We start from the raw sequence: 17,106 nt of genomic DNA on the forward strand, positions 1-17,106 counted from the left end.
GCAGGGTCAAGGCTGGGCTGGTTTTCATCAGCAGAGGGAGGGCTCTATTTGCATGCCTTTTGCTATATAGCAAGATCTGTAGTGACAGGTGTGAGGAGAGATCGGGGCTCAGAGCACGGGACAGTGTCCTGGGGGAGATTTGTGACATTGATAGTATTGGTAATTGTGGTTTCTTATTGTAAGTTTGTTCTGTGATAAACCCTTAAAACCCATGAAACCTATATATTTTAATTTCTATTTTAAAACAGTTTTATTGAGGTACAATAAATCTATATAAACCACATATATTTAAAGTTAGCACCAATCATCTTTTAGGTTTACATATGCAGAGAAAACATGGTATGTGGTATCAATGTTATTTTCATGTTACAGATGAAAAATTACCAGGAAAAGCACAGGTGGGTTGTACAATGTCCCCAGAGCTCACATTTGGTCAGAGTGCACCTGTGTACCTGGGCCTGTGCTTCTCACCACTGGACCCGACTTCTCCTTGATCCAAGCCCAGCACAGAGTGGGTGGCACCCAGTGAGGTTTGCAGAACCGTTTCTCTGTAATGAGAACATGATGTGATGTGTACACACTGCTGTGACTACCTAACAAATGTAAAGAAAAGCACGTTTTCTACAGTTGCATTTTCTCGAGTGTCATACATATTTTATATTGGTGTCTATCTTGTCATCAATCTTTAACAAATTATTTATCCGCTTATTGGCAATACCCTTATTGAGGCATTATTGCTGCATAATAAATATTGCATAATGAATGTGTGCAGTTGAATAAGCACTGAAGCTGAGCCTGGTGGTGCACACCTGTGGTCCCAGCTATGCAGGAAGAGGGAGGAGGATTGCTGCAGACCCAGGGTCTGAGGGTGCAGAGAGCTGTGATCTTACCACTGAGCTCCAGCCTGGATGACAAAGCAAGGCCATGTCTTCAAAGGAAAACACGTCATTTCACATGTGCTCACCTGTGCAGCCCATATAACCGTCAAGATACCAATGAACTACACTTAAAAGCTTCCGTCTCTTCCCGATTCCTGCCTTCCAGTCATTTCCCTCTTATTGTACTGAGACAAACTTTCATCTTTGTTACTTTAGATCTATTTTTCAAGATTTTGTTAAAGTGAAATCTTGTAGCTTCAATTTTACTTCTGTGGCTTCTTCCTCAGCCTAATTACTTGTGAGCCAGTAATTTGGTTGTGTATTAAAATGTGTTGATCCTAATGAGGAGCAGCATTGCAGTTAATGAGAGCACCCCTGTTATTTATTTATAAAGGACCATAACATTTATGTTATTTCTAGATTTTAGTATTAAAAATGAAGTTTATAGTCAGCATGGAGATACAGGCATCCAAGAAAAGTATGTTATTTTACAACCGATCTTACTGAGCTGCAAATTGGCGTGTTTTCTTTAGTACATCAGATTATTGATGTTATAGGACAAACAAGAGGCCTTACATCTTGAGAAACTCAGTGATTTACAAAAACAAACAGGGAGAGAATATGACCGTTTGTAGGGCAGAGGCCAGCAAATGTCACATAAGATAAAACAAGATTAAACTGAACATTTTCTTTAAATTATTTAAAATTTAGTGCAGTGAAGTTATTGTTTAAATTCTCAGAGCACGCACAACTGAGGGATTCCTACGGCTACTGAAACCTTTTCTGCCAGCATTGAGGATACGTCACAGAAATCTCCACCCTCTACCTCCCGAGATGCTTCTGTGTGGGAAAACAGAACAGCAGCTGTGGCTGAAATGTATCCAGAACCACTTCCCCTGCCACCACTGCATTACCAAAGCTTTCACCTGCAGGGGCAAAGACGCTAACACCTCTGTGTTGCTGGCACTGGAGGAACCCTAGAAACTGGGATAGAAGAAAGAAAAGCTCCTAAGCTCTGTCCATTCTCTTAGGAATGACAGCCTCATCTCCCACCTCCTCTCATTTTCTCAGAAATAGCAGCCTCATGGAAGGGGCAGAAAAAAGAAAGCTGAAGACATCAGTGGGAAGACTTAGTGGCTGCTGGAAGATCTGGGGAATAAACAACCAAGGAGAGACTCTCCCCAGGAGAAAGAGGAAGGCACATGGATCAGCATTGCACCTGCAGGAGGCTCAGGGATACTTGGAAGGACACACCCTGAGCCAGGACTGTGATGTCAGCCAGCAGTATGCCCTCCTCAGAAAAGCAGAGTGCCCATTCAGTGCAACCCTTCCCAACTCATTGTCAACACTCAGGTCCACGTACCTCTGGCACGACCTGGGGGATCTGAAAGACAGAGTCTCTCTGTTTAGCAAAGGATTAAGGCCCAAAGCCAAGCAGGAAATAAAATGAAGATGTCACTGGAGGAATCTGAGTGTCTGGTGTCTGCAGAGGAAACACACTTCAGTTCTGGCTGCCACTGGGACAATGACTTTCAAATGTATCCCTGATTAGCTTCACACAATTTCCTACAATAAATGCCTAGATAAGATAGGGTGTGATCATCTACAAAAGTTGAAATAATCATAAAATAAATAATTAGAGGTCATAAGGAATCTGAGAGAAGTATCTGGGGAACATTAATTTTGAAATAATTTGCTTAAGTACTTTTAAACATTTACACTTGATCCCACAGTTAGTCTACATGTAACTCGTTAAGAAATTGCCAGCATGTGTTTAATTTTACTAACACTTTATTAATGTCATGCTTGTGAATGGATAAAAGACCAGAGAGTAGCTCTTCTTAGAAGTATTGATAAAAGTCCAACTTTGCAAAATACTTAGAGAGATTTATTCTGAGCCAAATGTGAGGACCATGCCTGGTGACACAGCCCCAGAAGATCCTGAGTAGCTTATAGGAACCTGTCCTTGTCAGGGGTATCGGAAATTATTTGCTGAGGTAACCACATTGAAGTGGAGACTTGAAAGATGCCAGATTCCTCTCTGAAAACCTTTTCTGTTGACACTATAAGTAAACTTAGCAGAAACAAATGTTAGCATTTCTTCTATGTTCAAATTCGCCACACACTGGGAGAATCAACTTTGGGGACTTATCTTTACAAACAAACAGTCTAGTAGATTTCTAAAGTCCTTTCCAAACCCAACGATTCTGATTAGTTTGCAGATTATGCAGAACATTCCACATAATAGGAATCTGCAATTAGCTGGATTCCCCTGCATTGGGGTTTTCTCATGTTTAATTTATGTAGATACAGAATACTACAAAACCTGTAAGGGGTACATGTGATATTTTGATAAAAGTGTATTATGTGTAGTGATCAAATCTGGATAACTGGAATATCCTTCAGCTCAAGAATCGATTATTTCTTTGTGTTGAGAACATTCTAAATCTTGTTTTCTACTTTTTAAAAATATACACTAAAATATTAACTGTAGTTGTCTATGTGCCATTTTAGAATTTCCACCAGGAAGGAGTGAAAGTTCCTAGGAGTTTCTCAGCTTCCTCATCACCATTTGGTATTTTCTATACTGCGTGTTTTAGTCATCCTAATAGGCTAGTAGTATTTTTTGAATCTGTCTCGATGATAACATGGTTTTTGTATTCAGTTTTGCTTACATGATGAATAACATTTACTGATTTGCATATGCTGAACCAACCTTGCATCCCAGGAGCAAAGCCTACTTGATCATGGTGGATTAGCTATTCAATGTGCTGCTGTGTTCAGTTTGTCAGTATTTCACTGAGCATTTTTGCATCAGGAATAGTGGCCTAAAGTTACGTTTTCTTTTTTTTTAATTGAGTCTCTGTCACGGTTTGTTATCAGAATACTGTTCCCATAGAATAATTCAGGCAGTGGTCCTTCCTCCTCAGGTTTTGAGAATAGTTTCAGTAGGATTGGTGCAACTCTTATTTAAATCTGAAAAAAATACTGGCTGTGAATCTTTCTGGTCCATGGCTTTCTCTGGTTGTTACCACCTGTCTATCTTGATGTCTGACCCTTACCTGAGCCAGTAATAATCACATTGAATTCAGATAAAGCTGAATCCAATCCAATGTTTATTGTAGTTCTTAACAACTTTACTGGCTCACTTAACTTCGGGAACATTTCTTCACAAAAAACAGTTTCACTGCCAATAATATTTAAGAATTTCTGTTGGAAATTTTTTCATGTATTTTAGTGATGAAATTTATTTTAAAACAACGTTGACCTCTCCACATGCATAAAGATCTTTCTTACTACTGTTGAACGGGCCAGCAACCCTCTATTCCTGCTGCTTCCCTCTGCATACCTGACTGTGTGCAAGACCTCCCCGGACCTCAGTTCTCTATTGTAGAGGGAAGCTTTGAGAAATGTCAGATCTACTCAGTGCTAAAAATAGAAAATGCTAATGGAAGCTCCTTTTCCCATTGACATGTTAGGCATGTATTCCAGTGGCTGCCTTTATCCCCACATCTGTCCCAGAGCCTCCGTTTATGTCACTTCCAATGAATTTTGTTATTTTAAACATAATTATAATACACAGATAATAATTGTAAATGTTCATGAGTCACACAGTGATGTCTTGATACATAAAGTATATTAGGGCCAGATTAGGGTAATTAGCATATCCATCATCGCAATCCTTTTCGTTTTACTGAGAGTATTAACATACTTCTTCTACCTTTTTGAAACTCCATATTACTGTTAACTATATTCATCCCACAGTGGCAAATAATACTATAATCTATTCCTCCTACCTAACTGTAATGTTGCATTCTATAACAAATCTCTGCCTATCTTCCCCTTTCCACTACCCTTCCCAGCCTCTAGAATCCTCTGTTCTACTCTCTACTTCTAGGAGACCTTTTTTATTCTTTCTTTTCTTTTTTTTTGCTTCCACATATGAGTGAAAAAACAAGGTCTATTACTTTCTTCTCTGGGCTTACTTCATTTAACATAGTGTCTTCCATTTCCACCCTCATTGCCACAAATAACAGTGTTTCATTTCTTATGGATGACTAGTATTCCTCATGTATCTGCACCACATTATCTTGAACCATTCATCTGTTGTCCAGCACCAGAGTTGATTTCATATCTTGGCTACTGTGAAAGATCCTGCCATATACATTGGTGTGCAGAAATCTCTGACATAATGATAATGATTTTCATTTCTTTGGGTAAATTTGCACAACTGGAATTGAAGGATCATAAGGTAGTTTCATTTGTAATTTTTTGAGTTACGTCGACACTGCTCTCCATATTGACTGTACTAATCTACATTCTCCCCAACAATGCATAATAGTTTTTTTCTCTGAATCCTTACTGACATTTGTCGGGATTTTTTTCTTTTCTGACAACAGCCATTTAAAGTGAGGTGAGATGATATCTCCTATCATTTTGCAGGTTGTTTATTCACCATGTTGATTATTTCTTTTTCTGTGCAGAAGCTCTTTAGTTCAATTAAATCCCATTTGTCTATTTTTGTTTTCCTTGTATTTGCTTTTGAAGTCTTAGTCATATTTTATTTGCCTAGGCCAATGTCCTGAGAATTTTCTCCTACATTTTCTACAAGTACTTTTACAGTTTCTCTTTATAAATTTAAATATTGAATTCACAGTCAATTAACTTTTGTCTGTGCTGAGATGGAAGTCTGGTTTTATTCTTCTACATGTGGCTATCCAATTTTCCCAGCACCGGTTATTGAGAAGAGGTTTGTTTCTCCAGTACCGCACTGTCTTTCTGAGTATATCTGTGTAGTTTGATTTGAAGTCAGGCAATATGGTGCTTCCAACTTTGTTCCTTTTTCTTAGGATTGCTTTTGCTAGTCAGTCTTTTTTTGATTCCATATATATTTTAGGATTTCTTAAAAAACAGGTAATCAATTATATTGGTTACTAGATAAAAATGCATTTCATATGCATATTCCTTTGGGCAGTGTATTAGTCTACTTTGCATTGCTATAAATTAATACCTGAGACCAAATTATTTACCAAATTAAGAGGCTGATTTGGCTTACAGTTCTGCAGGCTCTATGAGAAGCATGGCCCCAGCATCTGACCCTTGTGGGGGCCTCAGGAAGCTTACAATCCTGGTGGAAGGCAAAGGGGAAGCAGGGTGTGTCACATGGTGAGGCAGGCGCAGAATAGCGGTAGAGGGTTGGCAGACTGTTTTGAACCAGCAGATATCACAGCAGCTAATACAGAAATAATTCACTAATTACCATGGGGTAGATACCAAGCCATTCCTGAAGGATCTCTTCCCATGATGGAAAATCTCCTAGTGGGCCCCACCTCAAATATTGTAGATCACATTTCACCATGAGACTTGGAGGGGACAATCATCTAAACTATATCATTTTACTGTTACCTCCTATCATCTCAAGTCCTTCTTAGAATTCAAAATCATATTTTAAAAAAACAGTTCTCAAAACCTTAACTTGATCAACCTCCAACTGAAAATTCCAAAGACTCCTCTGAGACTCAAGGCAATTCCCTCCAGCTGTGAGCTGGCAAAATCTTTTCAAGAGTTATTTACTTTCAAGGTGCAATATTGCCACAGGCACTGGGTAAATATTGTCAATTAAAAAGGAGTACATTGGGCAAAGGCACAGTCAACAGGCCCCTCACACACCTAAAGCCTAGCAGGACAGATATTAAATCTTGAAGCTACAAAACAATCGATCTAGACTTTATGTCCTTCAATCAGGGCACACTGAGAAATAGGGGTCCTAAAAACCTCAGGCATCTCATCCCTACCGCTGGGCACAGCCCATGGGGCCACTTTCACAGGCCAGAGTAAAGTGCCAGAAATTGCTCCAGGCTAAGAGTGCAAGCTGCATCTGTCTCCACCATTCTGGGGTCTTGAGGGTTGTGGCCACATTCCCACAGCTTTACTATGAAATGCCCTAGTGGAGACTCTGAATGGGGGCTCCGACCACATCTTTCCCCATCTTTGGCACCGCCTTAGTAGAGGGTGCTTGGGGTGGATCCACCCCTGCAGCAGGCTTCTTCCTCGGCATATAGGATTCCCTAGACATCTTGTAAAATCTAGATATAAATTGCCCAGCCTCTTTTACTCTTGCATTCTGCATATCAGCTAGAATCCAGCTATTGCAACACCATTCACTGAATACAGGAGAACGTCCTAGTACCGTCTGGTCTCGCACACACACGTGGGACTCACGGGTGGGCGCAGGTCTTGACAGCCCTAGTTATTGGTGCCCAGCGTGGGGTGGTCTGGGCGGAAGTCTGGCAGGTCATCGAACTTCCGTTCCCGCAGCTCGGGAAGCTGTTCTCCTCCACCTCCAGGTGGCGCTGTGGGCGCTTGCTCTCCTCAGTGTCTGTCTTTAGGGAACGACCTCTGCCTTCCAGGTTTTCATTCTCTCTCGGCCGACTGGAGCTCCTCAGAGACACAGCCGCGCTCTGACAGGAGCTGAGGTGGGATTTCACTTTGTTTTCGGAGACCTTTCAGCTCCGTCTCCTGTTATCGGAGCTCCGCCTCCAGGTCCTCCGTCCTCTTCTTGAGCTGCGTGTTCTTCTGCTCCTCCCTGTTGGTGTCCCGTCCTCTTCCCGGCTCCCCGCTGGCCGCCGCCTCCTGCAGCGCCGTGGTCCGCGGGGCGTGGCTCTCCTCAGGGGCTGCCGCTGCAGCTTCCGCTCCTGCGCGGTGGCCGCGCTCTGCCTCACGGCGATCTCAGCGCGTCCTTCTCAGACTTCCGGTGCCTGTCGGCTGCAGCGGCTGAGAGGCCTTTTCATCGCCGCTCTCGACACTGGATGCCGCAGCCGCAGATGGGGCTTCACGCCCAGATCGCTGGGAACCGTGACTCCAGGTCTCGGTTTTCTCCCGGGCCTTGTCTTTGGGCATCTCGGCAGCTTCCTCCAGCTCCTGGAATTTCTCTGCAAACGTTGTCAGCTGCTGCTCAGAGGAAAACCCCAAAGCAAACACCGTGTGGGCTCCGCTGTCGGCCCTGCCCAGACTTCTGTGGCGTTTTGGGGAAGGGCGTATTTGGTGCGATTGTGCTGTTGATGGTCGCCTTGGCTCCGCCCACGCTGACGATCTGACAGCGGTTCCTTGTGACGTCATAGAAGGAGGAAACGGTGACCGCTGAGCTCGCAGGATCCAGTTCTTCCTGATGTTGGGGTCGATCTGGAAGACAGGGGCTCGGGTGAGAATGGGCTGTTCTGTCTCCAGCGCCATCAGACCAGGCGTCTCACGCTCTCTCTCCGCCACGTCTGCATCTGCTTCCGGCGTGGAAGATGTGGCAGCTGGCGCTGGGGTCAGCCCGGCACCGCCCCATTCCGTGGGGTGCACTGGGTGGCCAGGGCTCTGGAAACAATAATTCTAAGAGATAAATTAAGAGTAATCTCTAATAAGGAGACGTCCTCTATGTCATCTGAGAGAAGCAAGAAACATCATGGTTTCCATATAAAAATGCATGTACGGTGTGTTGGCCCTGGGACTGCACCTCCCGCTTCTCCACCATCAGGGAACGCACTGCGGGGCACACGGCTGATCCCTGATGGGCACCTATAGCCCAGGGGGGCTGCTGGACATGCTGGACTTAGTGTGCACCTCGTGGTGGTTGGGGAGCCCCATCGAATTCCCCATTTCCCCTTCTCTGCTTGTGAAACTTGAATCCTGGGCAGACAGTGTCCATAGCCTCACCCGGCCTCCTGCACACTTTCTTTCTCCCTCAGTGGCACCTGCCTTGGGGCATTTGGTCATGGCTGCTCCTATAGTTATAAACTTCACAAACGTAGATGCCTCAGTAGCAGGGACATAACTGTAAATACACAGACCCTCCCAGGGAACGTTAGATGCAGAGGAAGCCACAGGCCCTGAAGGAGAGCAGCCCTTGTCCTCCACCTGCACCTGCCCTGGGCTGCCCAGTCCTCTGTGTATCCCGAGCGCCCCCTGCTGGTTCCAGGCTCCCCTGCAGGAGGTTTGTGTCCGGGCTCACGCTGACTTCCCCTCACTGTGTCCCGCACAGTAATACACGGCCGTGTCCTCGGCTCTCAGGCTGTTCATCTGCAGATACAGCGAGTTCTTGGCATTGTCTCTGGAGATGGTGAATCGGCCCTTCACGGAGTCTGCGTAGTATTTTTCACCTCCATCATACTTTATGTTCGCCACCCACTCCAGCCCCTTACTCGGACCCTGGCGGACCCAGTACATTCTGTAGTCACTGAACGTGAATCCAGAAGCTGCACAGGAGAGTCTCAGAGACCCCCCCAGGCTGAACCAAGCCTCCCCCAGACTCCACCAGCTGCACCTCACACTGGACACCTGCAAACACAGAGACATCCTGGTCAGAAACTGCCACACATATCCACTGTTTGTCTCACTTATGTCCACACTCACTCAGTCTCTCTATTTCTCCATGAATTACCTTTTAAAATAGCAACAAGGAAAACCCAGCTCAGCCTAAACTCCATGGTGAGCCTTCTGTGTTAGGGGCTGATCACTGAATAGAAACACTTGGGAATCCTGGGGCTGGGGCTCCTCTCCCAGAGCTGCAGGGTCAGGGCTGGTCTGGTTTTCATCAGGAGAGGGAGGGACCTATTTGCACGTCTGCTACTATATAGCAAGCTCTGGGGCTCGACGCCTGAGGAGAGGGCAGGGCCCAGAGCAGATGAGACTGTCCTGGGGGATTTAGATGACAATGATTGTATTTGGGAAAATGTGCTGTCTTATTGTGAAATTGTTCAGATAAACATGTAACAACTATCACATTTTTAATTATGTTTTCTTATGTGTACAAATATTTAGAAGTCAGTGGTTTCTTCATTTACAGATGGAAAAGTGAACCACACATGGAGGGGCTACGTGGTGTGCCTAAGGGCTCATGTCTGCCATGAGTGAGTCCCAGTATGTGGGACTATGCTCCTCAAAGCTGGCCTCGATTGCTCTTAATCAACTCTAGGATGGAGTCAAACGGGCCTACGGTGGTTTGGAGAATTCACTTCCTGCCCTGAGATCCTGTGTGATTTTGCTGCATTTACTGAGAAATGTGGAGACAAAGTTCAGGCAGATAAATGTTGAGGTTTACCTGACATTTAACATGTTTATTTGTTCCTTCCTATCATTCCTTTCTTGTCTATAATTAAAGTTGTTTACTTATAATAAATATTATAAGTTTTAATTGACAGATAATAAAATACATAAAATAAAATAAATACATAAATAAAATGAAATAAGATTGTGAGCATCTTGTCTACTTTGTAGTCCTAGAGGAAATAAAATTTTCATCGCTGAGTGTAATGTTAGATGTGGGCTTGTTATATGTGGCCTCTATTGTGTTGAGGTGTATACCTTTTATGCATAACTTGTTCAGACTTTTATAATGAGACTGGTGAGTTTAGTCAGAGGCTCTTTCTGCATCTATCGACGTGAACATCCAGCTTTCGTCCTTCAGTGTTTTAATTTGATCCATCACACTGGGTTGTGCAGGCTGAACCTTCATTGCATGGTGGAAGTAACCACAGCTGATCGTGGTGAATCACGTTTTAATGTGCTGTTGAATTTTGTTCCTCATCACTTTGAGAGGTTTGAAACTCTGTGAATCACGGATATTCATCTGTAGTTTTATTTACTGGTAGTGTCTTTTCCCTGCTTTGGACATAGAGCCTTCCAAAATAAGTTTAGGTGTATTATTTCCTCTTTATTTTTTTGGAAATTTGAATGGAGATCCTAGATTTTTTTAAACATTTGATAAAATTCAGTAGTGAAATCATCAAGTTCTTGATTTTTCCTTTGCTTTGAGATGTTTAAAAATCAGTGACTCAATCTCTTTACTCATTGGTCTGTTGACTTTTTTTTTTTGAGACAGAGTCTCACTCACAGGCTGGAGTGCAGTGGTGTGATCCCAGTTCGTTGCAACCTCCGCGTCCTGGGTCAAGTGATTCTCATGCCTCAGTCTCCCATGTAGCTGGGATTACAGGTGAGCGCCACCATGTCCAGCTCATTTCTGTATTTTTAGTAAAGGCAGAGTTTCGCTGCACTGGCCTAGCTGATCTCAAACTCCTGACCTCAGGTGATCCACCTGTCTCCCTCTCAAAGTGCTGGGATTACAGGCTTAAGCCACCACACCCAGCCCAGATTTTTTATTTCTTAATGGTTTAGTTTTGATAGGTTGTATGTTTTAAAAATTTTATCTATTTATTTTAATTTATCAAATTTTCATGAAAGAAGTCCTTATTATACCCAAAAACTTGAAATGGCACAAAATGAACTGTTCATTACACATTATTGAGAGGAAACGACAACAAAAACAACCAAAAAGAAAAAGGACCGACTAATAGTTCACAAAGGGATTAAACGATTCTGGAAAATTGAGCAGGAAATAAAAGGCGGGTGTGAGAGAGGACAGGAGGGAGAAGAGCAAGCCAGCAATGGTTAACTGTAAAATCTTCATGAATTAAAAGACTGTCATATTTGACAGCTGCCTATTGGGCAGGCTTTTGATGTTAACTGTGTAATATAAGCCATGAACAACCTTTTAGAACACACAGTGGGAGCCCCTCAGAGAATCCACTCCCAGGAGAGGTCCCCCATCCAGTTGCCGTAGGGGCTGGGAATCCTCCCATGCTGTTCTCTGGTTCTCGCTCCTGAGGATACAAACAGCCAGCGATTCCTCCCTGGGGGGAATGGAGAGGGCCCTGGGGAGGGTGTCTCTGGCAGCTCCCTCTGCACCTGCTCTGTGGAGGGTTTTAGATGGGCCCAGTGCTGGTTTCTCACACTGTGTCTCTCGCACAGTAATACATGGCAGCGTCCGAGGCCTTCAGGCTGCTCCACTGCAGGTAGGCGGTGTTGCTGGACTTGTCGGCTGAGATGGTGACGTGGCCTTGGAAGGACGGGCTGTATCTGGTATCAGAGTCACCAGGATAGATCATCCCCATCCACTCCAGGCCTTTCCCAGGCATCTGTCGCACCCAGCTCATCCAGTGGTTGTTAAAGCTGTATCCAGAAGCCCTACAGGAGATCTTCACCGACTCCCCGGGCCTTTTCACCTCTGCTCCAGACTGCACCAGCTGCACCTCAGCACAGACACCTGTGTGGGAGACAGAACATTTGAATCAGGGAGTCCCTGTGCCCTCAAACCCTTCTTCTCGGTGACCTCAAACCCTGGGCAGGACTGACCTTGGAGAACAGCCATGAGAAGGGCGAGGACGGTGGTTGACCCCATCCTGGAGGAGGACAGGAAAGGAAGCCCTGAGATCCCAGCTGGGCGGTGAGGGAGACACACTGTGGAGGGGAGCCCTGAGTTTAAGAGGGGAGCCCCCACTTGAATTTGCATAGTTGACGCCCTGGCCTGACGGGAAGAGTCTACAGGGTTTATAACCCAGAAATGCGATTGCAGACAAAAGGCCGACTGTGCCTCCCGGGAGAGGCAGAACAAGGTCTGAATAATTCCTTACACCCTCCTCGTGCTCCTCCCACTCTGTCCGTGCTTCTGGAACAGCCATACAAGGGCAACCCTTCTTCCATTCTTCTCTGTGACATCGAGAAACTGGCAAATCTAGATGAAACTATGTGCATTTAAAAATTAGAAATTAAACCAGAGGCCATGAAGAGAAAATTCAAAGGCACATATGCCTGATAACAAGAACAACCAAAAACTACTCTATTCCCTGGCAATTTCCCATGACTGTGACTATGGCCTGGGCGCACAGTAAGGGCAGGACCACCCCAGGCCCACAACAGTCCTCAGCTTGATTAACTTGTCAGACCCTCACCCATGCAAAATCACACATCTTTCCTGGTCATTTTGTCTTCTGGATTTTACACTCTGCCAATTCACCATAAATAGGGAGACTTGTTTGGGTCTCTGAATTGCTGATGGACCTGAAGGGATTCCCATGGCTACACCCACTCCTGGCAGTGCTGTTTTAAGTCCTTTGTGTCAACCCCAGCTCCTTCTCGTCGAGTTCTTTCATTCTTTGCCTTTTATTTTATGGTACCCACATTGTGTGGAGGCCCTTAACTCTCCCCTGTGTCTGCCCCATTTTCCTGTGAACCACACTTATTTCCTTAGCATCTTCTGATCCAAATGGAAAGCCAAGGTGACAGAAACTGCACAGGTTCTAAAATGTTTGCAAGGTTATTCACAGGAATTGCACCTGGGGAGCAGAGCAAAAGGACTTCTCTTCAGCACAGCACAGGCCACGACCTGTGTAAGGTGCAGGCAAAGCAATGACCATCAGCATCACCAGAAACTCCCAGCAGCAGGTGATGCAGAATGTGCAGCATTGGCCTCCCCATCTGCAGAGCCCACTTTGTATTTCAAAGAGGGGAAAAGCAGACTCATCCTCCGGGCAGAGAAATTACACAATCTGGGATCCAGTGCACTGGGAAAGCTGTCCCATCCAAAGCATCCACGGGAGGTTGGGATCAGCTAAAGTCATGTGTGATGTTACTGTTTTGAGCTGTGGATCCAGCCTCCTCCCAGACATGCCCCTCCCTTCTGCAGCACAAGAAGCCAAACAGAATCTGCTATGTCAGCTCAGCCACTCGCAGTCCATTGGCTAATGTCATTCATGTTCTGATGAGAGTAATTAATGATATTAATCATATCACAAACAGCACCACTTTCTACACTGTCCTCCCTGTTCTAGTTGTCTAGTGGATTCCCCTGCCCATCCCAACCCCTGGGCTGCCTTCAGTGTGGCTACTGTGTGTTGTGTGTCTTTCTTCTGCACAACTGTATTCGGTGGTGGTGGAGGGGAGTCTAGCAGCCTTGGCTCACAGGGTACAGTGCAGGGCTGGATGCGGCATCTTTGTGTTTCATTTTAGCTGTCACAGATATGAGTTGCATAGTGAGGTTGTTCTCCTTTATTTTACTTTTCTTTATTCGGGGATCACCTCCTAGGGAGCTGTGTCTATCATTTCAAATTTCCATGGATTCCCTTTTCTTTCTGCTCCTTACTGGAGTGCACATGCCATCTTATGCCATGTGACTCAGTAACCATCCAGGCATTGGATGTCTTTTATGCCACCCTTTCTCATCGTTTGATATTATAAACAAGGCTCTAGCCATGTGTCAGTCATCACGGTCTTCCTAGGAATTTCCACCTCTGATGTAATTGTGCTGAGTGTCCCAAAACCGTCCTCAGGACCCATAATCGGTACAAATAAAGGACCCAGGACAAGCTGTTATTCTCATAGGTACAGCTTTACTCTAGCAGAGGAATATGAATTTTAATGAGCAAAGGCTCCAGGAGGAAGGTTCTGAGAATCCGGCATGAGCTCCCAGGTGTTCTTTCCCTGAGGAGTCTCTTGTCCCCATTTCTCCCAGAGGTGATGAATGGCAGCACATGTGAGGCATTGTTCACAGGGACGCTCACCTGAGTGCTGGTGCCCAGTGCTGTTTATTGAGGCCCTTCACAGATGTGTGTGGCACCTGCATACCTGACCTCCAGCACTCAGACAAGAGCTCCTTCAGCAATGATGGGTACTCACCATAAGTCATTATGGAACAGCTAGGGTACTGTGCACCCAGGATACACACACACACACACACACACACACACACACACAATTTTTAATAATAATAATAATAATAATAGGAATACAGGACTGCTTTGGAAGTGATTGCTGTGGTTACGTGTGGTTACGACCTTGATGGTGGTAATAACTTTGCAGGTATACACTTACTCCAAACTCAATGAGGTATGTTAATTAATGTATAGTTTTATAGATGTAAGCGTTTCCTTAACAAATTGGCTTCAAAAATATTACCAGGAGAGTATGCCAGAAAAACGGATATCATCTCCCAGGAGCTGGATGCGGACCTGGCTTGAGAAAGGACATTTTCAGGAATGTTCAGGGTTTGAACACCCCAAACCTGCTCAGTAAACCTTTCCTGTACACAAGTCCCGGTGAGATGTAAACAGGCTGCTGGGATAAAAGGCTCAGAAGGAAAGAGAGAGGAAGTGGTGGACAAGGTCTGACCCCATGTAGGGTCAGCGTGGATGGGAGGCGCTGCTGAGAGCCTGCGGATGGATAAGAATGTGGACCAGTGGCAGGAGAAAAACAAGGCAGGGGACTCTTCCTGAGCCAGGAGGAAGTTTCACGGAGGGTGTGGGCATGGGCCATGCACAGGCACAGGTGGTGTCATGGAGCAGGGGAGCCATCGGGGTATAGACTCAGGACAGAGCATAAGAAATGTGGACATTCCCAAGGGAGCAGGCACAGAAACAGCGACTGACAAGCCTCTGTCTTTGGCTCTTATCCATCTAACAAAGATGAAGTTAACTGGTGTTCCCACCTGGACAGAAATGACTGAATCTCAGACTGAGGACAGATATAAGTGGTGCCACCAGGGGAAGAAACACTGGACCTTCTGTCCATCTTCCTTTCTCACATTGCCCACCTATCTCCCATCCCCAGAGCTTGGAGGTTCTCATCCTTGTCCAGTGTGGGAGCCACACTCAGTCCCTAAAACCCTCAGGGGACTTCCTGACATGCTCAGCTAAGTCTAACAAAAATATGGCATTTACAAACAAGTTCTCTATCTGCATGTAGTCAATGTGTTTATGAGGCTTTAGCGTAAATGAAATAAGCTAAAAAGAGACTTTATAAGACTACAGAGAAATCAACAAATCTAAGAGTTTTTTTTCCAAACAAAAGAAAACAGACAAATTCTTATCTAGATTAAGAGAATAAGCGAGAATCCTTTAATAACCAAGATCTGAAACAATAGAGAAAGCATTAGAATTGATAAAGCTGACATTTAGAAGCAATTACAGATGATTGCTCTGACATTGTTCCAAGTTGTCTCAGTCTGCCAGGTCCTAATGGAATTCCTTGTCAGAGAAGCCAAGAAGGGGCATGAAACTCACAGTTGTTGGTGCTAATGGGTCTGGACAAAATATCAACAATGCAAAACACAGCAGCATAGAAATAAGGAAGAATCTGCTTCTGTGCAGTTTGCAAGTGTTCTAGACCATTTCAGGAGATTCTGACACTAGATTTATGCAGATTTATGGTAGCAATTTTGTCCTCCAAGGTACACTCCAATAATAATAATAAATGTGACAACAATTAGTGGTGTATTATTATTTCTATCTAGAATGATGGTAATTTTTGAGGCATGATAATTTAAATGTTCTAATTCTGAACCCACAATTCTAACAGCAGAATCACTGGCAGCTGAGCTCCCCCACATGGAGACACACCTGACTCCATAAAGCTGCCCTCGGGGGTCTCTGAAAGCTGTAACGTGTGGAGAAGCAGCTTTCAGCTCAGACACAGTCGGAAAAATCTCTGCTTTTTATCTGAGGAAGGTGAGGTTTAGCGTGTGCAAAGGACAAGATTTGCTCTACTCAGGATCTCTGAAGCTGAATGAAAAGCAAGGAGTGAGAACCACGTGGCTTCAGCTGGGACTGAGCAGTTTCTTACGAGAAAGCCCATGCTCTGCTGAACCCACACTCAGACTCAGACATAACGCAGTTACTCAGGAGAAATGTGGACACTGCAGTTGTTTGAAGACCGTCTTCTTGCTCCTCTGTGTCATCTGAGAGAAGCAAGAAAAATCATGGTTTCCATAGAAAAATACATGGACGGTGTGTTGGCCCTGGGACTGCACCTCCCGCTTCTCCACCATCAGGAAACCCATAGACCAGGTTCCCAGAGTTGATCTGTGACACCCACGACCTGGTTAATGCAAAGACACGTGTCCTGGGAGCTCCTCCAGGCAGTGACTACACACAGTGGAGACACTGAGGTGCGTCTGCTGCTGGGACATGGGACTGAGCCCTGATGGGCGGGTTTGGCTCAGGGAGGCATCGGCGGCTTTACTGGACTTAGAGTGGATCACAGGTAATTAGGAGGTTTTATCAGACTCCTCTGAAGTTTATGTCTCTGTCATCAGTTCTGCACCCACATCCCACAGTTTCCACAGCCCCTCAGCCTCCTGTGACATCTTCTGCCTCCATTAGTGATGCAGTCCTTAGGGGCATCCGAGAATGTTTTATTTTATATTTTCTAGTAATGAACTTTTCCAATCCAGAGGCCTCAGTGGTAGTCAGAGAACCATAAATACAGAGCGGCTCCCAGGAGAATGCTTTTGATGCAGAAGAACCACAGACCCTGACAGGAAAGCAGCCCTTGGAGTTTACCTGCCCCTGCCCCTGCCCCTGGGCTGCTCCTGTCTTCTCTGGGTGCTGAGCGCCCCCTGCAGCCAAGCCGCCTC

The 17,106-nt window shown here is 45.0% G+C and overlaps 1 pseudogene and 1 gene segment (V, D, J or C); both read right to left on the minus strand.

The window, feature by feature from the left end:
- Positions 1-7,607: 7,607 nt before the first annotated feature.
- Positions 7,608-9,089, minus strand: LOC100391591 (uncharacterized; annotated as a pseudogene).
- Positions 9,090-11,647: 2,558 nt separating this feature from the next.
- LOC128931021 (immunoglobulin heavy variable 5-51-like) lies at positions 11,648-12,157 on the minus strand. The segment is given in 2 exon segments: positions 11,648-11,964; positions 12,054-12,157. Coding segments are annotated over 2 exon segments (363 nt in total).
- Between the last annotated feature and the right edge of the window lie 4,949 nt (positions 12,158-17,106).

The sequence above is a fragment of the Callithrix jacchus genome, chromosome 8 (assembly GCF_049354715.1).
Source record: "Callithrix jacchus isolate 240 chromosome 8, calJac240_pri, whole genome shotgun sequence".
NCBI lineage: Eukaryota > Metazoa > Chordata > Mammalia > Primates > Cebidae > Callithrix > Callithrix jacchus.